Source organism: Lipotes vexillifer, unplaced genomic scaffold (genome assembly GCF_000442215.2).
Source record: "Lipotes vexillifer unplaced genomic scaffold, Lipotes_vexillifer_v1.1 scaffold1522, whole genome shotgun sequence".
Lineage (NCBI taxonomy): Eukaryota > Metazoa > Chordata > Mammalia > Artiodactyla > Lipotidae > Lipotes > Lipotes vexillifer.
In genome coordinates this window covers 581,893-607,767 of record NW_006782039.1, presented here as the reverse complement: position 1 = coordinate 607,767, position 25,875 = coordinate 581,893, and the positions used below count along the sequence as shown (strand labels likewise).

General features: G+C 39.7%; 1 protein-coding gene and 1 non-coding gene across 2 annotated transcripts in view; one reads left to right on the top strand and one right to left on the bottom strand.

The window, feature by feature from the left end:
* The first annotated feature begins 2,948 nt into the window (after positions 1 to 2,948).
* The window catches only part of SHCBP1 (SHC binding and spindle associated 1), a 37,519-nt gene continuing 14,592 nt past the window's right edge, over positions 2,949 to 25,875 (top strand). Inside the window, exons 1-10 of the mRNA XM_007454968.1 lie at positions 2,949 to 3,075; positions 6,794 to 6,961; positions 7,137 to 7,252; positions 8,684 to 8,892; positions 13,504 to 13,596; positions 17,209 to 17,442; positions 17,534 to 17,702; positions 18,042 to 18,162; positions 22,162 to 22,293; positions 22,968 to 23,086. Coding sequence (XP_007455030.1) covers positions 2,967 to 3,075; positions 6,794 to 6,961; positions 7,137 to 7,252; positions 8,684 to 8,892; positions 13,504 to 13,596; positions 17,209 to 17,442; positions 17,534 to 17,702; positions 18,042 to 18,162; positions 22,162 to 22,293; positions 22,968 to 23,086 — 1,470 coding nt within the window. The 5' untranslated portion in view covers positions 2,949 to 2,966. The remainder of the gene's footprint in view (positions 3,076 to 6,793; positions 6,962 to 7,136; positions 7,253 to 8,683; positions 8,893 to 13,503; positions 13,597 to 17,208; positions 17,443 to 17,533; positions 17,703 to 18,041; positions 18,163 to 22,161; positions 22,294 to 22,967; positions 23,087 to 25,875) is intronic.
* On the bottom strand, positions 16,214 to 16,286 carry TRNAG-CCC (transfer RNA glycine (anticodon CCC)). The gene has a single exon. It is a non-coding gene; the product is annotated as a tRNA-Gly (tRNA).

The window sequence follows — 25,875 nt, the reverse complement described above, 5'->3', positions numbered from 1 at the left end:
CCATTTGCGGAGCACAGGCTCCAGACGCGCAGGCTCAGCGGCCACGGCTCACGGGCCCAGCCGCTCCGCGGCACGCGGGATCTTCCCAAAACGGGGCACGAACCCGCGCCCCCTGCATCGGCAGGCGGACTCTCAAGCACTGCGCCACCAGGGAAGCCCGCCAATCTTTTAATATGGGAAATTTCTTATAAAAATCTAGATTTCTGGCTTCAATTGGAAAACCAACATGGCAACATGGGGTCCATACCCATCACTTCTCACGGGTCTGGCACCAGTGCCCACTTCTCTCCTTCTGTCACCCGCCTGGCCATTCCGGGCACTGCATTGAGACCCCTGTGCTAGGAATAGCAAGAGGGGAGCAATTAATTCTGGAAGCCGGTGAGAGAGTGGGTGAGTCCTCTCAGGTGCGGTGACTTCCCAGGTGCCATCTCGACAGCCTGCATGGGAGATGGTGGTGGCGACAGGGGCTGTGGCAGGGAGGGTGGGATGAGATGAGAGCCTTATGAGCTGGAGGATGGGCTGCACTTGGCTTTGCAGCATTCAGGAACGTGAATCATGAATGAGAGCTCCAGGTCAAGTTTTCCAGCAGGAGATGAAACTGAAATAGCTGCAGGAGAGAACTCAGGTCTGAAGATCTCTGTATCAACCATGAATTATGTTACTTGAAGACTGGGGATCTTGTTGAAATGCAGATTCCAGTCCAGCAGATCTGGGGGTAGGGGAGGGACTCTGCATTTCTAACAAGCTCTTGGTCCCTGGACTGGACTGTGAGCGGCTGGGGCTTAGAACAGAGGTTGTGATCCTAGTGGGCCGTGGGCCAAATTTGGCCTGGCATATAAGGTTTTTCTGGGTTGCATAGTGTTTACATTAAAAAAAAAGTTGCTAACAGCTTAAAATCAGGCATTTTCACATAAAAGTCTGAATCTGTCTTCACCACTCATCATTCTTTATTACATCACTGAATTTTATTTTATTATTTTTCATAATTGAATCTTGCTTGTTAATTGATTTTTTACTTGTTCATTGTGCATCTCCACTAGGCTGTGAATTCCATGTGGGCAGGACCTTGTCTGATTGTTTGCCCCTGCTTCCCTTGAGCCTAGAACAATGTCTGGCACACAGTTTATACCCTATATTTATTATTTGTTAAGTGAACTAGCACATCTGCTTTCCTGTGTGCTCACAGTGAGTGCCACTGTCCACACTTGGCCTTCTTCACTCACTTCTGTTACCTCCTGATGAAGGTGGACTCAGGATAATGCCCTTGGGAGTCCCCTAGGTTTAGGGGATCTGAGAAGGAGGAAGAAGAATGAAGGCAGGAAGGAGAACCAGAAGAGTGAAGGACCAGAAGAGAGAAGGCCCGGAGGCCAGGGGAGGAAGGACTACGGAAGGGGATGCTGGGCTGTCAGTGCTGCAGCGGGCGGAGGGCAATGGGAGCGAGGGAGGGCAGGCCTCTGGAGGAAGCTACTAGCCGTTGAGAAAGCAGGAGAGGAAAGGCACCACCCCAGAGCAATTTGGTGCTATCCAGAAAGTGTGGAGGCCGTATCTCAAGATTGCAGTTGGGCTTTGGGAAGTTTTTAGGGGAGGGCAGTAAGTTTCGAGCCCCTGTGTAGACAGAGTATAAGGACCTAGTGTTGAGAAAGAGAGTGAAGATATAAAAAGGACTGGAAATAATGGGTGCCACCCCACCTAAGGCAGGTGGAAGGCTGTGATGGGCTGCAGATGGAGGGATTGGAAAGGAAGAATTAAAAAACCCTTTCCTTAGGATAAGGGGGAGGGGGCAGGGAAAGCAAACTCCCAAGAAATGTGTGCTCCTAAAAGGTCTCCACTTAGGGGAAAACTCTAAAAACTTTCCATATAATCCATGCAAGCATAGGTTTGGAAATGTATCCAGTTTAATAAGTGATTTGTCCTTAATATCATTTCAGCTGTGAGGGATCTGAGAAACTTTAGCCCAAGGTTTTCCTTTAAGGCAGTAAGTGGAAATGTCTTCCCTGTGATAACTGTCATGACCAGGCTCTTGTCTTTCTGTGGGACTCATCTTCCTGGTGTACTTGTAACCTCTGCTGTTGCCGGCCATCTCAGGTCTGACTAGTCATGACCTGGCAGAGCCATTAAAGTGTGGATTCAGGAATTTGGCTGGTTTTCAATACTGGCACTGCTGGGTTAAATTGGGCATTTCTTAATTTCTTGGTGACTCCATGTCGTCACCTGTAAAATGGGAATAACAATAATATTTCCTGTCTCATAGGATGGTTTTTGAAGATTGAATAAGATACTGCAGATAAAATATTCAGGGGTGTCTTGCACACAGTACTCAACAAATGTTAGCTATTATCATTGGAGGTTATAGTTGTTGATTAATAAATGTAGGTAAAACATACTTTTACATTTTAAATATTATTTGACATTCTTTGAAAATATCCTCTGTGTGTAGGTAGTGAATGAAAGAGGGGGAGAGAGAGAAAAAGCGAGAGAGCAACTGATTTTTGGTGGTGAAAAGTTTGGAGCCATCTAGGCCAATATACTATTAGAATTGAAGATGCTCTTCTGAGAGGTGAGTGACTTGCCCAAGGTAATACCAGTAGTAATGGAAGAAACAAATCTAAATACTATGTTTTTTGAATCTCAACCCAGTGTCTTTTCCGCTCTACCTCACTTCCAGGTATGGCTTGTTAGTTTTTCGGAACTCATCCCAAATTATGTCCTAATTCAACTTTGTCCAAGTTCGTCCCAGTAAACAAAAAGAGCAAGAGCTTGGACGAGAAGAGCAGTCCTTCCGGCCAGTAGATGGCGCGCAGGCACTGCCACCGGGGTGGGTGGAGGCTGAAGGGGCGGGGCTCGTGCGGAAACGGGGGCCACGCAAACTTTCCTTTAATTGGTCAAAGAGCCTCGGCCCACTATCCAATCAGAAGCGGCTGCTTCATCGCATTACTGGGCCGGGCGGCCGCCCGCGGAAATTTGAAATGGCTGACGGGCTGCTGGCTGGTGGTGGGTTGGGGTCGGAGGCGATGGCGCGGGACCATGAGCGCACCGGCTGGGCTGCGGAAGAGGAGCCGGCGCCCCTCGGGAAAGGTGAGCACCCGTCGTGACGGGCCGGAGGAGCCGCCGCCTGCGACAGACCGTGTCGGCAGCGCGGGGGGCGTCGGGACTCTCCGAGGGCGCCTGGGGCGCAGGCCTTCCGGACCTTGCTGGCCTGGGTGGCGGCGGTGGCTGGGCGACGCCCCGACGTCGAAGTCAGGAGGTACTCAGGGCAACTCCCCCCGCCCAATCTGGCCTCAGCTTCCTCGAGACTGGAGGGAACTGGGCCGGGCCGGGAATTCCTACTTTTGCTGTCTGGGTGGGCCCCCCGGGCTTTGTGCACGCGTTTGTGAGCCCAGAGTGGGCGCATTTTTTAAATTTGCATCTCAAAGGAGATCACGTACCACACTTCCCTTTACCAAAAGAAGAAACTTGAACGCTTGGCCTAGTTGGCTGCATCTAAGCCTGCACTGAGCATTGAGGACAGGTGACATGCCCAAAGGTAGGGGAGCCAATTTGGAACAGAGTCTAAAAGTAGAACCCAGGTCTAATTCTCAGTCCTTTCTACCTCTTCATGGAGACTCCGTTTTTCCCCCTGATATTTTAAGGTGGTTTTACTTTAACATTTTCAGTTGTATTGTGTAGTGGAAAGAGTCCTGGAGAAGTGAGAGAACATAGGTGTGACTTAAACTCCTCTACCAACCACTCTTGTGAACTGGCAACAGTCACTTGGCTTCAGTTTGCCCATCTGGAAAACAGGTAGTGGTGCTACAGAGTGTTGAAGATGAAGTGAAATAATGTGTGAAAAGAAATACTTTTAAATTGGATCTAAAGAATTGTGCTGAAGTAAGGTATTCTTTTTAATTGTAAGACACACATAACAAAATTTACCATCTTAACCATTTTTAAGTGTACAGTTCAATGGTATTAAACACATTCACATTGTTGTGTAGCCATCACCACCCTCTGTTACCATGGTTCTTTTCATCTTGTAAACTGAAACTCTATACCTATTGAATAATAAAACCCCAATCACCCCTCCCCCAGCTCCTGGCAACCACCATTATACTTTGTCTTTATGATATGATTTTGACTACTCTAAGTACCTCATATCAGTGGAATTGCACAGTATTTGTCTTTCTGTGACTGGCTTATTTCACGCAGTATAATGTTCATCCAACACTTGTCGTAATTTCCTTCCTTTTTTTTTTTTTTTTTTTGCAATATGCGGGCCTATCACTATTGTGGCCTCTCCCGTTGCGGAGCACAGGCTCCGGACGCACAGGCTCAGCGGCCATGGCTCATGGGCCCAGCCGCTTCGTGGCATGTGGGATCCTCCCGGACTGGGGCACGACCCCGTGTCCCCTGCCTCGGCAGGCAGACTCTCAACCACTGTGCCACCAGGGAAGCCCTCCTTCCTTTTTTTTTTTTTTTTTTGCAATATGCGGGCCTATCACTATTGTGGCCTCTCCCGTTGCGGAGCACAGGCTCCGGACGCGCAGGCTCAGCGGCCGTGGCTCACGGTACTAGCCGCTCCGCGGCATGTGGGATCTTCCCAGATCGGGGCACAAACCCGCATCCCCTGCATCGGCAGGCGGACTCTCAACCACTGCGCCACCAGGGAAGCCCCCTCCTTCCTTTTTAAAGCTAAATAATTTTAGCTCTTGTGAATAATGCTGCTATGAACATGAGTGTACAAATATCTCTTGGAGACCCTGCTTTCAGTTCTTTTGGAAATTGCTGGGTCATATGGTAATTCTATTTAAAAACTTTTGAGGAATCACCATACTGTTTTCTGCGGTGGCTGAACCGTTTTACATGCCTACCAACAGTGCACAAGGGTTCCTGTTTCCCCATATCCTCGCCAACACTTGTTTTCTTTCTTTCTTTTTTTTTTTTTTTGCGGTTCGTGGGCCTCTCACTGTTGTGGCCTCTCCCGTTGCGGAGCACAGGCTCCGGACGTGCAGACTCAGCGGCCATGGCTCACGGGCTCAGCAGCTCTGGGGCATGTGGGATCTTCCCGGACCAGGGCACGAACCCGTGTCCCCCCGCATCGGCAGGCGGACTCTCAACCACTGCGCCACCAGAGAAGCCCAATACTCGTTTTTCTTGGTAGTTTTTCTTGTTGTTTTTTGGACAATAGTCACCTAATGTGTGTGAGATGATGGTATTATTTCTTTAACAAACATTTATAGCTATGTTATATGGGGGGTACTGTTGTAAGTGATTAACATATAGTTTATTCTCTTAATTTTATTGATGTTGGCATACTGTTTTCATCTTCCTTTAGGTACAGAGAGATTGTTACACAGCAGGTGAGGTATTGATGTCCTCTGAGTCTCAGGTGCATTGATAATCTGTAAGCAGGAAGCCCTTCACTACACCTTGGTCATCTTGTTGCCATGTCCAAACTTGTACTGCTCGCTGCACGACAGGCCAATGAATTGAGAGACGAGTTGTTGGGGCAAGGAATAGAGACTTTATCTGGAAAGCCAGCTGACTGAGAAGTTGGTGGAATAGAGTCCCAAAGAACCATCTTGCCAAAGTTAGAATTCAGGCTTCCTTTATACTAAAAGGGGAGAGGTTGTGGCTGGTTGTTGCAAACTTCTTGGTGTCAGAATCCTTTGTTCTTGCATCTATCCAGGTAGGTCAGGTCAGGATATTCCTGTAAACCTACAAGAAGACAAATGTTATTCTCTGTTTAGCAACTTTTTATCTCTATATGAGTGGAAAAGTGTTATACCTTTAAAGGTCAGAGCTTTGAGAAGGGGCTATCCTGTGTATTTCAGGCTATAGGCAAAAGCAATATCAAAAGCAATAGGATACAAAGGGTAAGGTACAAGAAACAGATCCAATATGGAGTCAGATTTGTTCTTCCCTATTACAGTCTGTGGGGTCACATAATTCTGGTGGCCTGAACAGGGGCAGAGAAGTGGAAGGAGGGAGAAAAGGAAGGAGAAATATAAGAGGTAATGGAAGAGAAAGACTGCTGCTAGTAATTGTCTCAGATACCCTTCCTGAGACCACAGGAAAGAACTTTGCTAGTCTAAATGCTACCCTCAGCATTTATTTAGTAGTCGTTTTGTCTATTAAAAACATCGTATTCCACAGAATTAGATATGTCACTGGCCCAATCACGCCTTGTGAAACATAATTACATACAGCCCAAACCTAATGCAATTAGCATTTTCTAATCCTTTCCTTAGACACAGGCATTGAAATTAGTCACATGGAACCTAGAAGCTTTGGTGAAGTAAACCTTATCGTTATTAAGAATCTCTCATCCCTGTTTATTGAGGGGCTGATATTGTAGAAATTAGAGGGAGGTTTCAGTTTGTTTGAGATGGAGTATAGGAAATCAGCTCCGTATTTAATGCAGCTTTATGGAATTGTTTTGGAAAAAAATGACTGTAAGCTATGTGACCATTATAACTTGCTAGCTCTAGTAATAATCATAGCTGTGTCCTCTGAAGGAGAACTTGGGTGATTCCCACTTAATTAAAAACAACCCTCTTCCTCACAGAAGAGCAACAAAAACCTAACCCATGAAGGATTTTAAGTTCTTATTGTTTTGAAGTAGAACTTGGATTTTGAGATATTTTTAAATTTAGAAAACTTTTTTTCTGACAATGATAGAGGTAAGTAAAGCATTATACCCAAATCCTTGTTTTTATTTGTTTGGAATTTCTAAGCAAGTATATGAAAATCGAAGCAGTTTATAAGCGCTGGAAGTGTCTGGGATAGTTGAGCCTGCCTATTTTTGTTCTCTTAGGTTTGTTTGAAGATGAAGATTCATGCAGTGATTGCAGCAATCATGATAAACCAGGTACTAGTTTACAAAGTTTTGTGCCAGAAGGAAAAACTCATTTCCCAGAAATGTTCCAGACAAGTCACCTTTTGTTCTATGAGCGATTCAGAGCTTATCAAGATTACATTTTAGGTGAGTAGGTCCTCTTTTTTGCTTCTTTTGTCTTTTAATTTATATGTATTCAGTAGATGGTCTCAGTTCCTCAGACTGCTGTTTGTTGGTTCTGAGAAAGTAGATTTGAGTGGATTTATTAACTTCTCTCTCCTTTATGCAGCCCCAATTCTTATTGCGTTTAATTTGTTTGTAGCTGACTGTAAGGCCTCTGAGGTAAAAGAATTCACAGCTGAGTTCTTAGAGAAGGTCCTTGAACCATCTGGATGGCGGGCAGTCTGGCACACTAATGTGTTCAAGGTGCTGGTTGAGGTAAATTTAATTCTGTTGTTAAGACATTTATCTCTAGCTAAAAACACTTTCCCTCAGACTGTTGTAGCCACAGTGCTTATTTTTAATTAAGGTTTATGAGCTGATTGAAAATAGCATGTTTTTTACATCTAACTGCCACGGTGTATGAAGTGTTCCACAAATTTTAAAGGCAACTGAGGAGGAGCTACCAGGGAATTGAGGTGGCTTAAGCTTCAGTGTCCTTTAAAAAGGGGAAATGGATTAGAAACCTATGAAGTGAGGGAAGTATTTGAGACCGTTTAAAAAACAAAGAGGCCTAATTATAAAGTCAGTGGGGTTTGAATTGATTTTTTACCTTCTTAGTTGTAGCCCATTAAAGTAGCTCAAACCAAGCGGGCATTTTAAAACTAGCCTATTTTTTGCCTGACAAAGTTGTAGGTATGTGGTTAACCTCTTGATGTTCCATTGCAGAAAGTAAAAACAATCTTATTTTTCAACTGACTGGGCCTTTTACATTAAATTTGCACTCTAATTACAGCTGTGACTTTTTCACAGTGTGTGTTAATCGGACCACAAACCCCCCCCCCACTCCGTTAAACTAAAATGGTAAACCAGGAAGTGTGAATGAATACACGTTGTGGCTGCAGCCCCTTTAGAAAATGACATCACATGCTGCAGTGACTATATATGAGGCAATGGTTTGCAAGCAGCTGTTCCTCGTGGATTTTTAAATTTTGGGTTATGCTAATGTCTTTGGTTGCAGTTCAGGCCTATTAATTTGATTATGATAGTAGCTCCCTTCCCCCAACACATCTCGATTCTCTAAAAGCAGTCCAAGTTATTGTTTTAAAAGAGAAATGCGCCAGCCATTCCTCTGCTTAAAAACCTCTAATGCATTGCATTTACCAAAGGCCTGTGCTGGCTTTATGGCTTCTCATTGTGCTAGATAACATGTAAAAGCCAAGCTCCTTCCAATGCCCTTCCTGTCCTGATCTTGCCTCTCTCTCATCTCACTTCACCTCCTGCTGCCCGTACCTCATTTCCTTCCTGTGGTTCCAGCAAGAAACACTGCTTCTCTGCCAGCTGCCAAGCTTGTCTCTGCCCCAGGGCCTTTTGCATCTTTCCTGCTCTTCACACGGCTGCTTCCTTTTCATCTTCTTTATCGCAGTTCAGAAGTGACTTCCCGTACCCTCCCAGTAAAACCAGACCACCACCCCTTCTACTTATTCTCTGTCACATACTTGTTGCCATCTTGTTTGTTTATTTGTCCTGTCAATTACGATGTCAGCTCCATGTGGGTACAAGCCAGGCCTGTCTTGTTTATCCTTTATGTTATGGAAGAAGGCTCCCCACTCCCATGTCATGCTTTAAAAAAATCAGGCTGTAAGTAGTGTTTTAGATGAATCTTAATTTTGATTTGCCTTTGTTAAGTCACATTATTTTAAATTTCAGATCACAGATGTGGACTTTGCAGCCTTGAAGGCAGTGGTGAGGCTTGCTGACCCGTACCTCTGTGAATCTCAAGTCAGCACTTTTACTTTGGAGTGTATGAAAGAGCTCCTTGATTTGAAGGAACACCAGTTGCCCCTGCAGGAGCTGTGGGTGGTATTTGATGATTCTGGAGTGTTTGACCAGACAGCACTTGCAATTGAGCATATCAGGTAGGAAAAGAGGTTGATAAAAGTAACCTTGTGGCCAAAAACTTTGGATGAAATGCAGTAATTCTGGTTGTATTATACCTAGATTTAAAACTCACAAACTGTAAACTTGGTCACTGCAATATTTAAAAATATTCAAAGACAGTGGAAACTTTTTAAAATTAAAAAAATGTTTTCAATGTTTAAAATTTTCATTTTAAGGTAATTTCAGACTTACAGAAAATTTGAGAAAAGTAGTACTAGGGATTCCTGTATAGCCTTCTCTCAGTGCCCCCAAACGTTAACAAAAGATAGGGGATTTTAAAATTTGGTTTGTATATATTTAGAAACTGTCTTAAAAGTTCTGGATGCTAAGGCTATAGTTGATGTACTTGAACATAAGAGGAAAGGAAAGAAGGTAAAGAAGGTGGTATACCATCACTTGTGCACTGATAAGCCTGACATACAGTGTTTTCAAGGATATGTCTGGCCAAAGTGGCGCCTCCCACTGCGCCACCAGGGAAGCCCCTAAGTCCATATTAATTAGCCAAAGAATGTGTTTTGTCAGGCCACTTCCAGGATCCTTAGGGGGTATGTGCATGCCTTTCAACCTTTTTTGGCTTAGTCAGTTTCCACTTGCATTAATAGGTATACATTTTTTAGTTTTCCAGATAACTTTTTTGTCGGATAGTTCCTAATACAGATAGTTCTTTTGAATCTTCTTTTTATAAGTATATTTACTAAGGAAGGCTTATTTTTGGCTAATTAAATATGGACTTAGGGGCTTTCCTGGTGGCGCAGTGGTTGAGAGTCCGCCTGCCGATGCAGGGGACACGGGTTTGTGCCCCGGTCCAGGAGGATCCCACATGCTGCGGAGCGGCTAGGCCCATGAGCCGTGGCTGCTGAGCCTGCGCGTCCGGAGCCTGTGCTCCGCAACGGGAGAGGCCACAACAGTGAGAGGCCCGCGCACCACCAAAAAAAAAAAAAAAAAAAAAAAAAAAAAGGACTTCTATTCCTCCATGAACTGGAAGATTGGATAATATAAAGGTCATGTTAATAATGTTGCTTGGTGTTTTGTAGTTCAAAAAGTACTTTCCAGTTTCTATACCGTTAGTGAGTGAACCTGGTTTTGCTGAGCTTAATTTGATACTCTACAAAGAAGCAGAATGTCTTGGGCCCTGCTTCTGACATTTCATAGAAAATTTCTAATTGTATGCAAGGACATTGGACTTGCATACAATGCAAGGACTGTAGGTATTCAATATTAGGCCAAACAATATAAATCTAAAGAACTGGCTTATGTCTAGGACCAAAATAACTCTCTTATGTTTCTCTCACTTAAAAAATCTGTCAGTTGAGGCATATGAAGGTAAAGGGATAATTGACGAGTTTAGGAAATTAGGAATCAGGGAGCTAATCTCTTATGGGTATAGAAGTTGATAGAAAGACAAGTATCTGGAATTAGTATTATTTGAAGGCGAGCCTGGCTAAATTATTCTTTATTTTGAGGTGAGGGCTCAGATTCTGGTCAGTGTCCAGAAAAGGTCAAATTATGAGGGTTTTCATTTGTTCATTTTATTCAGTAAGTATTTCAGTGCCAGGTCCTGAGTTGAGGGTGAGATTTGACTGGTGCACAAAACAGACACAATCACCATCACCAGGGAGACGTCAGTCTAAAGGTGGGAGATGAACCTTGATGAAATAATCACATAAAGATATGTGTACGATTGGAAACTGCAGTGAGTGCTGTGAGGGATTACAGAGTGTTCTAAGACTAGGTCAGGTTGCTGTAATACGGTTATTTCCTGTGGAAATGGTATTTGAACTCGGGTCTGAAGGGTTGGCTAGGTGAATGTGGTTGTGGCAGTTTAGGGGAGGGAACAGGTTCAGGAACTCAGTGAGTTTAAGGAGCTGTAGGGCCAATGTGGTTAGAACATAGACAGTAATGGAAGAAACTTAGGAAACCAGCTTAGAGGTTGTCAGGCGTCCGAAGATGCAGGGATTTGTCAGCCAATGAACCATTTTTGTCTTTAAGAGCAGTGGGAAACCGCTGAAGGGTATTCAATCAAGGATGAATATGATCAGCTTTGTGTTTTAAAAGGTTTGTTCTGGCTGCTGTATAGAGAGTAAATGGAGGGGGAAGGGGTAGAGAGATCAGTTAAGAGACAGAGTGGACTAGGGTGGAGATATGGAGAGTACAGATTAGGCTTATTGAGAAAGTAGGATGGCTAAGACTTGGTGGTAGAGTGGATATGGGAAAAGTCAAGGCTGACTCCCAAGTTTCTGTCTTGAGAGAATAAACACTGGAGGAGGTGCAGATGTGAATGAAATGTGAACGCCCGGTACTGAACTGGTGAGGATATTTGAGCTGGGTCATGAAGTGTAAATATAAGCTTACCAGGTAGAAAAGGTGGAAGGCAGTCTGATCAGCATGTCACAGCAGCTTTGAAAGAGCTTGTGAAACTGGTAGTTTGCACACGGGGTCTCTGAGGCAGGAGAGGTGCTCTAGAGGTGCACTGTGAGTCCATGTAATATCACCAAGCTCAGGAATTTGGACTTTGTTCTGAGGACAGCAAGGAGCCAGCAGAGTTTTTTGGTTGAGTAAAGGCATGCTCAGGTTTGTTTTTTTTTGTTTTGTTTTTGAGAGATGGACTCTAGAGGGTGAAGAGAATGACAGTCTAATCTGTAAGAATTAAGAGATGGCTTCATTTTCACTGCTCCTTCCTTTTCAACTTTTTGACAGTTATATCGTCTGTACTTCCTGGCGTTCCACTAATGCTTCTACTCCTACAGTACCATTGAAATTGTGCTTAAGGTCACTCATATTCTCATATCCAGTTGTCACTCCTCTGATCTCATCTTACCTTGACCTCTTGGTCACATTCTAATTATTTGATCATTCGAATCTTCTTAACATACTCTACTCTCTTTCCAGTTTCTGGGACACCACTTTATGATAGTGTGTCATGGGCTTGCTTTCTTAATAATCTTGGCCAGCTCTTTCCTCTCATGCTCAAACTTTAGAATGTTGAAGTTACTCAGGGCTCAGGCCTAGGCTATCTACACTTCTCTCTAATCAGCTTTGAAAGCACATTAGAATCTCCTGGAAATTTTCTTTATAGGAGTATTCCAACTACTACATGAAGAAAGAATGATAAGATGAGAATATCAGTATTTTGCAACCTATAATAAAGTAGAGGTTTCAGGCAATGATCATCAATGGCTGCTACAGCCATTGGTGAAAACCTGATGGCGAACTTTGTGGCAGATAAATCAGGCTGACAATATCTGAATCCATTGATCATTCTTAAGCTCATCATCAAAAGAGATGACCAGGTATCATGTGCTTGGTGACGAAGCTACATTATACCTCCCTTGAAGTATTCTTGCCAAAAAGTCTTTCCTAAAGACGATCAAGTCCCTGGTCCTTACTATCAGTTTACTAGAAATAAAGGAAACAGGACATGTTAAATGACCCCATGGGGAAGCAATTAGTAAAATTCAGAGTGTGGGAAACTATTAAATAAATTGCAAGGTGAAAAAGAGGGATGGATAATCTATAGAGTAAAAGTGATTTAATTAAATTCAATGGCTGACCCTTGTTTGGACCCTGATGAGCAAGCCAACTGTAAAACAACAACAGCAACAACAAAAGAGATAATTAGGGAAAACTGAACACTGACTGGATACTTGGTTATTAAGGAATTAAAACTTTTTTTGTATAAAGATTTATTTTAGAGGCACATACTGAAAATTTATGAGTGATATGATATGTCAGAAATTTGCTTCAAAATGATCCAGTGTCAGGATGGTGGGGGTAGGAGAGCAGAGAAGTAAGTGGGTGGAGTAGAGGTGAAATAAGATTGCCTGTGAGTTGAAAATTGTTGAAGCTGGTGATGGATACATGGTATTCATGTTTCATGTTTGCTCTTGTATATGTTTGAAATTTTTCATGATGAAAAATTTGTTAAATCACTTTGGGGAGCTTTAAAAAAATATGGATCCTGCACCCTCTCTCCCCCATCCCCCACCCAAGAGATTCTGGTTTATTGGTCTGGAATAGGGTGAAAATCAATTTTTAAAAGCTTCCCAGGGGACTCTAATGGGCAGCCAGGGTTGAGAACTACTGCTTTATTTTATGTCCCTGGGTGATCTCATCTATTGCTCTAATGCCATCAATATGCAGAAAACTTCCAGATTTATGTCTCTAGCCCTGACCTTTTCCTTGAGCTCTGGTCTTTCATATTTATCTGCACTCTTGACATCATCCATTTGGAGTTCAAATAGGCATCTCAACCTGAACATGGTGAAAACAGAACTCTTTATTTTCAACCCTAAACTTGTTTCTCTCCCAGTCTTTTCTATCTTAACAAATGGCACTACTTTCCACCAAGTTACAGATGGTCAATAAATAGTTCTTCTGATAAAAAGAAGGTCCTAATAGAATCAATGTTGTAGAAAACTTCTTTAGCCAATCCAAAGAAGTTCATGTGTGACTCATGACTATCAAATCTAGCAAATATTCAATCTTCTCTACCATACTTGATAGACTTGTTTTGATTTACTCTTATTCCTCCAAAACCCTAACATTTTAAGCCAGTGACTGAATTTGAGTGATACTAATTTCCTTTCCAGGTTTTTCTATCAGAATATTTGGAGGAGTTGGGATGAAGAAGAAGAGGATGAGTATGATTATTTTGTTAGATGTGTTGAACCTCGATTGAGATTGTAAGTATTTATCAGTGGCCTTGTACATGTTGGAAAAAATAGCTATTTGTGATTTAATTTCACCTGTGTTTTGTATATACTGTATATATACTCCTACAGATAGAAACAGACTGATATACAAATAGTATAACCCACTGACAAGTTATTAAATAAAAATTGTACAGGTGCAGAGAAACCTACTTATAGTGTTTATAAACCTACTTGTAGTGTTTTTAGAATCTAAAAGCGAGAATTCAAGAACATGTAAATTAACAGCTCACTCTTGTAAATTTGAATAAAACTTAATTGAGCTAATATGTTAAAAAGAAACAACCCGTTACTAAACTCAATAAAAGCAATTGAAGAACAGTGAAATTAATTGAATTATAGAAGACTTTTTTTTTTGAGTACTTTTAAAGACATGGCTTTACTCTTAAGTTCTTACAGTAAAACATAGTAGGCTAAACAGACTTACCTCAGGATGTTTTGTCAAGTTCTTTTCCTTAAATCTTATTTGATAAATAGATGAAAATACTAAATAGTTAATATTGATGGTGAATAAAAATTTCCAAAATACCTAAATACATTCTACTGACTTATCATATTTTGGAAGGGAAAAACCCTTCCATTATAAAAATACCCCAAATTAACCATGCAACCCAAATAGTTGTCCTGCACTGACTTTGTTAAATGTGGCTTCCACTAGATGGTGCTATAAGACCAGGTAACTTTTTGGTACTTGTGCATAGTAATTTAGTACGCAGTGCTGCAATAAGAATAAAATTAGACCTTGCAGGCCAAAAAAAAGAAAAAAAAAATTGTAGAAGGTAATTTTTTTCCCTGTGTGAAAGATGATTTGGTTACATAAGATAAGGCAGTAACCCTTTACATTTCTGTATAACCAATTTGATTTAGTAAGTTTCTCTTCATTTAAACAGTAAATCATAAAAAATACGTGAGAAGTCTGATTAAGGTTGGTTCTACCTGGTTTAGAATTATGTATGTCTGATTTCAGCTTTTCATAAATTGGCTGTGATTTCTATTTAGCCTTTCCAATTTTTCCATTATGCATTTCCTGTTTTCTCATAGTGTATTCAGTAAAATGCCAGAATTTCAATAAGCTTGCATATTTTCTAGTTTTGATATACTTGCTTTTAAAGAGCAATGATTGGTTTTGATTGAAGGGAAATGTAATGGTGGATGAATATCATGTATCTGGCAAATTTGTTCTTTACTTGGAAAATAACTGTATTCCGATTTGGCAGTCTTACATGTTCAAACAACAAGAAATGATTTACATACATATCTTATACATCACTGGCAGATGTGAAAGCATAAGGGAGGAATTGTTTTCAGTTATGGAGAAGAAACTATGGTACTTGATGGGGAAACTGGAATGTTATCAAATATAGGCAGACTCTTTAAAAGGTCCCTAGGCTAAGACAGGAGTAGAGCTATTCACAGGCAAGAGTTAAAGGGAATCAAGCCATATTGTCTTGATTTTGCACTGTGAAGTAAATATTTTTCCTTTCTAATTCAAAACACTCTGCTTCAGAGCTTATGGGTCTGAGACACAGATGTTGGTTCATTACTTTCAGACTATGAAGTATCACTATAATGAGAAGAAATAAGCTGATTGGCATGGATATTGGAAATGCTAAGAAACTAATTTTAAAATTTGAGTCTTAATCTTTGTAACTTAGTAGATCTGATCAAGCAGTCAGTGGTTGGGTCCCCAACTTCTTGTTTGCAAAGTGGATTTCTAGAATATCTTTAAATGAGTATGGATTAACCAAAGCAGACAAAATCCTTGCTTTTCAAGCTTCACCTAATTCATTTACTTGAAAAGTGGAAAAAATATTTTCTATTCATCTTAAATACTATTTAAATGTTCACTGTAACTTGATGTAAATTTGTTTAGGATATGGTTCTGTTTTTTTGTCCCTGTATCTTATTTAGAGTGTGACAAAATTAAGAAGACATTATCTAAGGCAATCGTACTCAACCTTGGCTGCACATTAGAATCCCCAGGGAACTTTAAAAAATACCCCTCTACTTTTAGAGACTAATTTAATTGGTCTGGATGGGGACTTGATCATCTGTATTTTTAAAAGTTCCCCAGTGATTCTAATAAGCAGCCAAGGTTAAGAAGCTCTGGCCTAAGTCAGTATGCTTTTAACTGAGAAATAAAGCAATTATTTTAAAACGACAGGTAATGACAATAATATTGCAGTTTACTTTCAAATCCATTAATTTCATATCCATTAACTTGATTGTACATTCATAAATTATTGTATCTAGAAGTACTTTTTGTTCTGTCTATATATTTGAGAAGGTTTATAAATTAATAATAAACTTTAAGTGCCAACACAGTTGTCCAATACAAGTTTATTTTGTTTTAATCACTCTCTGGTTTAGTAATAACAGCTTTATTTTTTTCTCAGAATCTCAAAGGCTTATGTTTTTGAAATACTCTAATAATGTTCCTGCGGGAATATTCAGCAAATTCTGCTCCATAGTGCTTTATTTATTTATTTAATATTTTATTTATTTATTTGGCTGCACTGGGTCTTAGTTGTGGCACGTTGGAACTTTAGTTGCAGCATGTGAACTCTTAGTTGCGGCATGTGGGGTCTAGTTCCCTGACCAGGGATCAAACCCGGGCCCCCTGCATTGGGAGTGCAGAGTCTTAACCACTGAACCACCAGGGAAGTCCCCTCCATAGTGCTTTAAATGCAGGGAAGGGGGACTACCCTGGTAGTCCAGTGGTTAAGAATCTGCCTTTCAATGCAGGGGACGTGGGTTCAGTCCCTGGTCGGGGAACTAAGATCCCACGTGCCGTGGGGCAACTAAGCCAGTGTGCCACAACTACCATGCCCATGTGCCACAGCTAGAGAGCCCACGTGCCAAAACTACTGAGCCCGCGCGCTCTGGAGCCCGTGCTCCACAACTAGAGAGCCCATGTGCTGCAACTACTGAGCCCGCACACTCTAGAGCCCCCGCACCACAACTAGAGAGAAGCCTGCGCACTGCAACGAAAGGCCCATGCACTGCAACGAAAGATCCCACATACTGCAACGAAGATCCCGTGTACCTCAACTAAGACCTGATGCAGCCAAATAAATTTTAAAAAAAAAACTAAATTAAAAATAAATAAGTATAGGGAAGGACTAGGTGATTTGAATCATTAAAAATTTTTGATCCTATAAATATGGTAATCTTAAACATTGTTATGAAACTACTTGGGATACTATCCTCACCACCCCTACCTCCAGGTTGCCCTCTGCCACCTACTTACTAAGATTTTGAATCTAATATATGAGAAAATAATTTCGTGTTAAGTAATGATTACAAATTGTGCAACATGAACTCTCAGTGTTTCAAAAACACAAATGCTTGGATCTAAGGAAAAAAAAAATAGCAACTCCTCAAAAGAGAAAAGTTAGTGACCTTAATGAAGTGGTCCTTAAAGTTTTCAATAGCTTTCACCTACTCAGTAAGACTTAACATGTTCCTGAGTTACATAGTATGAAACACTTTTCTTATGGGGTCTTTGAGGACTAAATGGGTGTCTTAATGATGGGAAAATGTGTCTGAAAGGCAGTGGGTTTCAATTTGCTTTTAAACTTTCAGGCATTATGACATTCTTGAAGACCGAGTTCCTTCAGGACTTATCGTTGACTATCAAAATCTGTTGACTCAATGTGATGAGAGTTACAGGAAGTTTTTAAATCTGAGAAGCAGTTTGTCAAATTGTAACTCTGATTCTGAGCAGGAAAACATCTCCATGGTGGAAGGGTTAAAATTGTATTCAGAGATTGAACAGTTGAAACAAAAGCTAAAACTCATTGAGAATCCTTTGTTGAGGTATGTGTATCTTTGTTCTTCCCAACTAGTTGGCATCTTTTCTAACCAGCTATGTTACTGAGAACTGACAGGTCTGTTTGGTTTCTTTAAGATATGTGTTTGGTTATCAGAAGAATTCTAATATACAAGCAAAAGGCATCCGTCCCAGTGGCCAGAAGGTCACCCATGTGGTCTCCTCCACCATGACGACTGGTCTGCTGCAGTCCCTGGTCAGGGATAAGCTTTGTCTAGAGCCTTGTAAGGAAGAAATAGAAATTCAGGTAAAAGGAGAGTTTCTTGCTCCAGGTGGCTTTTTTTTCTTCAGATTCACCCCAGGTTTTCCTGAATTCTACAAAAAGTTTTTAGGAGTTTCCCAGAGCTGGTTTTCTGTGAAATGGAAAGCAGTGAGAGCACCGCCTTTCTGCTGTATTAGTCACTTATCAACCATGCACTGAGCTCAGTGCAGTAGCAAAGGAGGCACTGAGCTCAGTGCAGTAGCAAAGGAGATACCTACATACGCAGTTTTGGCTCCCTTTTGAAAATGAAACATGAAGGCACCTGGAGTAATACTCAGGTTGCATTTGAGGGGTATATATTTGCAATATGTTGTTGTTTTCTAGTTCCATAGTGATCCGTTGTCTGCTATAAATGCCTGCTATGAGGGCGACACTGTTATTGTTTGTCCTGGCTGTTACGTGGTACATGGTACGTTCTCCATCGCTGACTCCATTGAGTTAGAAGGTGAGTATGGAAGATCATACAACCAAACTCTCGTGCATGATACGCTTAAGATAACAGTAAATCACTGATCTTGTTGAAGCTCCGAGAATTTGATTTCAACCCATTTGATTTCAAATGAGTTGCCTTGAAACATTAAGGGTTTTTGGAGTGTACAGTTTATTGACTCAGTGTTTGAGCAACGTGAGGTGTGATTCTTTGTGGCCTTATAAATGTTAGGAAGACAAAAACATAGAGAAAAAAAGACCATTAGGAAGAAGTATAATTCCAGATTATAGGTGGTTGGTGAAAAGGAAATTCATTATTAGAATTAAAAAAAACATTCCAAGCAATATTTTTTAATTTGTTGCTTCCTCTTATTTCATATATGTTGTGGACATATTGGTGCTTTTTTTTTTTTTTAATTTAGCTTACTTTTGTGAAAGGTATAGGTCCAACTTGAAATTAGATGCAAAATCTTTATCTTAATTCTTTAAAAGCTTGTTAAATGTCGCAAATTCTAAAGTGTACTTTTGAGAACATTAATGTTGAAAGAGTCTTTTAAAAATAACTTTATTTATTTATTTAATTTTTGGCTGCGTTGGGTCTTCATTGCTGTGCACGGGCTTTCTCTAGTTGTGGTGAGCGGGGGCTCCTCTTCGTTGCTGTGCAAGGGCTTCTCATTGCAGTGGCTTCTCTCATGCAGCACGGACTCTAGGCGCATGGGCTTCAACAGTTGTGGTAGGTGTGCTCAGTAGTTGTGGCTTGCGAACTCCAGAGCGCAGCCTCAGTAGTTGTGGCACTCGGGCTTAATTGCTCCGTGGCATGTGGGATCTTCCCGGACGAGGGATCAAACCCATGTCCCCTGCATTGGCAGGCGGATTCTTAACCACTGCACCACCAGGGAAGTCCTAAAAATAACTTTTTAGGAGTTGAAATCTTATTGTACATTTAGAGTGATTCCTAAATTTAGGTTACTTTACAGTAGTTCACCTTGGTCCTTTGTATTTGCATAGCGTGTCAAATTTAGATGCACCTGTTCAACTATTTACCAGAAGGGCTTCAAGTTAGCAATAAAGCTTGTCATGCAAAAAATCATATATCATTTTGGGACTGGAGCAGCTGTTCACAAACTGTTTAAGCTATGTTCTTTAATTTTATCTTTTCGAGAGTTCTTAATGGAAGCAAGGCTGGGAATTTAATTTCCTGCTGTTCACTAGTACACCACCTCATCCCCTTTTTTGTTTTATGTGTGTAATTTTTGTTCTTTTTCCTCTCCAATATTTGATATATAATAGATGTGTGTTTATAAACATCTTCAGGATAAAGCACTGCAATAAAAACACTTCATTTTTTTGGCATAGTGCAAACAGCATTGCTATTACAGATTGTATGGTGGATAAGCATTCTTCCTAGATTGTTGAGGAAATTATAATGTAATTGCCAACATGTCATAAATAACCATATAGAATTCTGATAGTTAAGTGTAAGAATGACTGTAAATTTATGAACAGAGGGCATTTCTGAGAATTTGGGGAATCAGGTCATATCTCTAGTCTGAATATATGGAGTACTTGTTCACGAGTAAAATTAAAGCTTATCTGATAGCTTTTCTGATCTATAGCTGACACTTACAACAAGAGATATATATCGAGTACCTGCTATTTGCAGGGTATTAACAGTACTTATAATAGGATTTTTCTTTCTTGTTTAGAAAATCCATTCAGTTAGGCGAGGGCTTTGTGTTTTAAACTGCTAAGATTATGTAACTTGTTTATGTAATAGCTTGTTTATATAATGTAATATGGCCATCCTTTTTATATTTTTAATTTTTCACATGATAGAAAGCCATAGCTATTATAAAAATGTGCAAAGTACAGGTAGACACATAAAAAGAATCAGGGAAGGACTTTCCTGGTGGTGCAGTGGTTAAGAATCCGCCTGCCAATGCAGGGGACATGGGTTCGATCCCTGGTCCGGGAAGATCCCACATGCCATGGAGCAACTAAGACCACGCACCACAACTACTGAGCCTGCACTCTAGGGCCTGCAAGCCACAGCTACTGAGCCCGTGTGCTGCAACTACTGAAGCCCATGCACCTACAGCCCGTGCTCTTCAACAAGAGAGGCCACCGCAGTGAGAAGCCCGTGCACCACAACGAAGAGTAGACCCCGCTCGCCGCAACTAGAGAAAGCCCATGCACAGCAACAAAGACCCAATGCAGCCAAGAATAAATATATAAATTAAAAAAAAAAAAAAAAAAGAATCGGGAAAGAAATTTACTCACAATCTAATCATCCAGAATCCACCACTGGTAGCATTCCTGTGTGTGGAGTCCTCTTGCATTCTCTAGTGTCCCCAAAGGCTTGTCTGTACTCTTCAAGTGTAGAAAACTTTAGTGACTTTGCCTGTTTAATGTTGTCACTGCTTTCATTTACTCAAGCAAAGACTCAACTTTAGACAGTGAGAGTTATTTCTTAAAGCTTTGTCTATGTGATTCTGTTTTATGATAAAAGTCAGGCAGGGTTTTCTAGTTTTCTGATACTCCAGTTTTTCATAAGCCCATTCAGAGGTCTGACCTGTATTATTAGTTTGATTAAGATTTGTAGAGAACAAAGTTTTTTTTTGGTTAACAAGGTAGACCTATTTTTCCAATAGCTAAAACTGTTGTAAGTCAGTTTGTCAGATTTTATCAATCTGTTTAAGAGAATATAAAATTTAGAAAATCTTGAGAAATGCCTAGGCTTTTTCAAACCTAATTACGATAGAATAATAGAATCTTAGAGTTGGGAAATAAAAAACTTGTAGGGCTAAACGCTTCAAAGCCCTCTGACCCAGCTGTGAGTACTTAGATTATTACTATTTTTTTAAACTTATTTATTTATTATTATTTTTTAACATCTTTATTGGAGTATAATTGCTTTACAATGGTGTGTTAGTTTCTGCTTTATAACAAAGTGAATCAGCTATATGTATACATATATCCCCATATCTCCTCCCTCTTGCATCTCCCTCCCACCCTCCCTATCCCACCCCTCTACGTGGTCACAAAGCACCGAGCTGATTTCTCTGTGTTATGCAGCTGCTTCCCACTAACTATCAGCTTTACATTTGGTAGTGTATATATGTCCATGCCACTCTCTCACTTGGTCCCAGCTTACCCTTCCGCCTCCCCATGTCCTCAGGTCCATCCTCTATGTTTGCATCTTTATTTCTGTCCTGCCTCTGGGTTCTTCAGAAGCTTTTTTCTTTTAGATTCCATATATATGTGTTAGCATCCATATTTGTTTTTCTCTTTCTGACTTACTTTACTCTGACAGACTCTAGTTCCATACACCTCACTACAAATAACTCAATTTCTTTTCTTTTTATGGCTGAGTAATAGTCCATTATATATATGTGCCACATCTTCTTTATCCATTCATCTGTCGATGGACACTTAGGTTGCTTCCATGTCCTGGCTATTGTAAATAGTGCTGCAATGAACATTGTGATACATGACTCTTTTTGAATTATGGTTTCTCAGGGTATATGCCCAGTAGTGGGATTGCTAGGTCATATGGTAGTTCTATTTTTAGTTTTTAAAGGAACTTCCATACTGTTCTCCATAGTGGCTGTATCAATTTACATTCCCACCAGCAGTGCAAGAGGGTTCCCTTTTCTCCACACCCTGTCCAGCATTTATTGTTTGTAGATTTTTTGATGATGGCCATTTTGTTACTGTTTTTTTAATAGCAGTTTTGTAAGTGACTTTAGTGCTGAAACTGGTATGAGATGGTTGATAGGGGGTAGTCTTCCTGATATGCAGGCAAATTGAGGAGTTGTTATTATTAAAAATTGTATACCTTGGTAAAAATTAAGCAAGATATGTGGAGAGATAATTAGATTTTATTTAAATGTAACTGGGTTAACTGGTCTCAGATGTCATTTGGAGTCATTTGAAATAGAGGAATCTATCATAGAAATTTTGTGTTTAGACATTTCCCCTCACCTATGTTAAATGTTCTTGCTCTCTTCCTTAGGATATGGTCTACCAGATGATATTGTGATAGAAAAGAGAGGCAAAGGAGACACTTTTGTGGATTGTACGGGTGCAGATATTAAAATCTCAGGCATAAAATTTGTTCAGCATGATGCTGTGGAAGGAATCTTAAGTAAATATCTGAATATTTCATTTATTATTTGTTCCAGACTTTGAAGGAAAACTGTACTTTCCCTGGAAGATAGAATGTAATAAAATACCACTCTTGAGTAGTATGCAAGGCTGATTAATTATTTATGTACATAGCTTGACAACTGAGGAAGCTTACTCTAAAGTGAAAAATAGTTCAATGTATTCTTGAAAATTTGTTAGTTTAATATTTGTTTCTGTGTGATCATTTGTTTTTCTTTTAAAACATTGCAGTATTGTGGTCTGTGTTCTTTGTATTTGATTTAGTCCTGGATTCAAACCAGTTATCTTCACATTGTGATAGTATTTATTTCCTGGGATTTGTATCCCTTATTTTGAATTGGGCCTCCTTTTCTTCTCTCTTCTAAGATAGTCATGAAAGTTACTTTCTGATATTTTTTTGTAATGAGAAGTGCTTTTTAACTTGATTTTGCATTTCTGAGGGCAAGTCATTCTTTTTGAAGAATGCTGCTTTTAGATTTTATCAATAGAAAATAACTCAAAATAGTCATTGTTTTATAAATTATGAATTCATAATTCCAGTAACAGAGTTTAAATGAGAAATATTTAGACTGTATCTAATATCAGCTCTAAGCCATTTCTAATATTGGAAAAGACACATTACTTAAAGTATTTGATTGCATGTTTTCATCGTAGTTATTCACCGTGGCAAGACTACATTGGAAAACTGTGTTTTGCAGTGTGAAACTACAGGAGTCACAGTACGAACATCAGCAGAATTTTTAATGAAGAACTCAGATTTATATGGTGCCAAGGTATGATAATCTCTTATGGAAAGTAGTTTAAGTTCTAAATAAGTAAATATAATGTCCTGGGACAAGATGTAAATGCATACTCCTGTTCTCTTTCTTCAAAGAAGTTCAGATACTTCCGTGTAGTAAGTCAGCCAGACTCAACTGTATAAGGTTCTTCTTATTTAGCATTTTCAAAATAGAGATTAGGAAGAAAATAATAAATCTCACAGTTTCTCTGTCATACCTTTAAAAGAGGTTAGACCCTTTAAGTTGTAACTATGTAAATGATGTTGTAGCAACTGAGGCTGGGTTGATTTTTTTAAATTAAATTTTTATTTTGAGATTGTAGATTCACATTCTGTTGTAAGAAGTAATACAGAGGTAGGCTGTATGTGTTGTGTATCCTTTACCAGTTTCCTCTAATTGTAACATCTTCCAAAACTATAGTACAGTATCACAACCAGGATAAGATTGATTCAGTCAAGTTGAATACTTCCATCACTACAAGGATCCTCCACGTTGCCCTTTAAAGCCATATCTAGGTGCCTCTCCTTCTGACCTCATTAATCACAGGCAAACACTAATCTGTTCTCCATTTCTGTTATTTCATCATTTCAAGAATGTTATATAAATAGAATCATACAATATGCAACCTTTTGGAATTGGCTTTTTTCACTCAGCACAGTTCTCTGGAGCTTCACCCAGGTTGTTGCATGTACCAATAGGTTGTTCTTTTTTATTGCTAAGTAGTATTCCGTGTATGGTTGTTCCACAGTTTAACTGTTCACTTGTTGAAGGACATCTGGATTGTTTCCAGTTTTTGGCTTTTGTAAATAAAGCTGCTATAAACATTGGTGTACAGGTTTTTGTGCAAACATCATTTTCATTTCCCTGGGGTAAATGCCTAGGAATGCAGTTGCAGGGCACGTGGTTAGTTGCATGCTTACTTTCTTTAAGAAACTGCCAAACTTTTCCAGAGTAGTTGCACCAGTTTACATTCCCACTAGCAATGTTTGAGTGATCCAGTTTCTCCATATCCTAAGCAGCACTTGGTATTTTCACTACTTTTTAATTTTAGCCATTCTGATAGGTGTGTGGTTTTAATTTGCCTTTCCCTAGTGGTTAATGATGTTGAACATTTTTCATATGTTTATTTGCCATCCTTATCTTCAGTGAAATGTGTATTCGTGACTTTTGTCCATTTTCTAATTGGATTGTTTGTTCTTTTTTACTATAGAGTTTTAAGAGTTCTTTATAAATTCTAGATATGAATCCCTGATTGGGTACGTCATTTACAGATATCTTATGCTAGTTTGTAGCTTGTTTTTTCATCATTTTCACATGGGCTTTTGCAGAGCAAAGTTTTAAAATTTGATGAAGCCTAATTTATCAATTTTTCCTTTTATGTGTAAAAACTCTTTGTCTAGCCCTAGGGTGCAAAGATTTTCTCCTTTTTTTTTTTTTTAGTTTTATAGTTTGCATTTTACATTTAAGGTCATGAAGCATTTTTGAGTTAATTTTGGTATAAGGTGAGTTTTAGGTCAAAGTTCATTTATTTGCTTATGGATGTCCAGTGGTAACTGCACCATTTCTTGAAAAGTCTATCCTTAAATAAATTGGTTTTGTCTTTTTAAATTTTTTTTAATTAAAAAAATTGGTTTTTTTTTTTTAAATTTTTTTTTTTTTTTTTTTTTTTGCCGTATGTGGGCCTCTCACTGCTGTGGCCTCTCCTGCTGTGGAGCACAGGCCCTGGACGCACAGGCCCAGCGGCCGTGGCTGACGGGCCCAGCCGTTCTGCGGCATGTGGGATCCTCCCGGACCGGGGCACGAACCCACATCCCCTGCATTGGCAGGCGGACTCCCAACCACTGCGCCACCAGGGAAGCCCTGGTTTTGTATTTTTATCAAAAATAATTTGGGTATGTTTTTGTGGGCCAATTTCTGGGTTCTCTGGTAGAATAATTCCTCCCACTCTCACTTGTCTTTTTTTAAAATTGTTTCAGCTATTCAAGTTCCTTTGCCTTTCAATATAAATTCTAGAAATATCTTGTTCGTATCTACAAAAAGTCTTGCTAAGATTTTAATAGGACTTTCAATAAACCTATATATCAATTTGGGGAGAATGGACATCTTTTTTTATGTTGAGTCTTCCAATCTGTGAACATGGTATGTCTCTCCATTTATTTAGATCTTTGATTTCTTTCATCAGCATTATGTAGTTTCAACATACAAGTCTTGTATATGTTTTTATAGATTTGTACCTAAACATTTCATTGTAAGTGATATTATATTTTTAATTTATTGTGCTTATTGCTAATATATTGAGTTACAATTGATTTTTGTATGTTTGTTTATATCCTGTGACCTTGCTGAACTTTCTTATTAGTTCTAGGAGTGTTTTTATAGATTTCATGGGATTTTTCTATGTAGATAGTCATGTCATCTACAAATAGAGACAGTTTATTTCTTCCTTTCCAGTCTGTTTGCCTTTGGTTTTCTTTTCTTGCCTTATGGCACTGACTAGAACTTCCAGCGTTTGTGCAGAATAAGAGTGGTGAGAGTAGATATCCTTAACTTGGTCTTGATATTGGGGGACTGTATTCAGTATTGTACTGTTAAGTATAAGGTGTTTTTTGCTTTTTTAAGAATTAAAAAAAATCCTTTTTCAGCTTTATTGAGGTGTAATTGACAGAAATTTTATATATTTAAGGTGTCCAATGTGATGGTTTCATATAAATATACATTATGAAACGATCATCACAGTCAAGCATTCGTTACCTCACATCATTACCTTTTTTTTAATTCCCCAT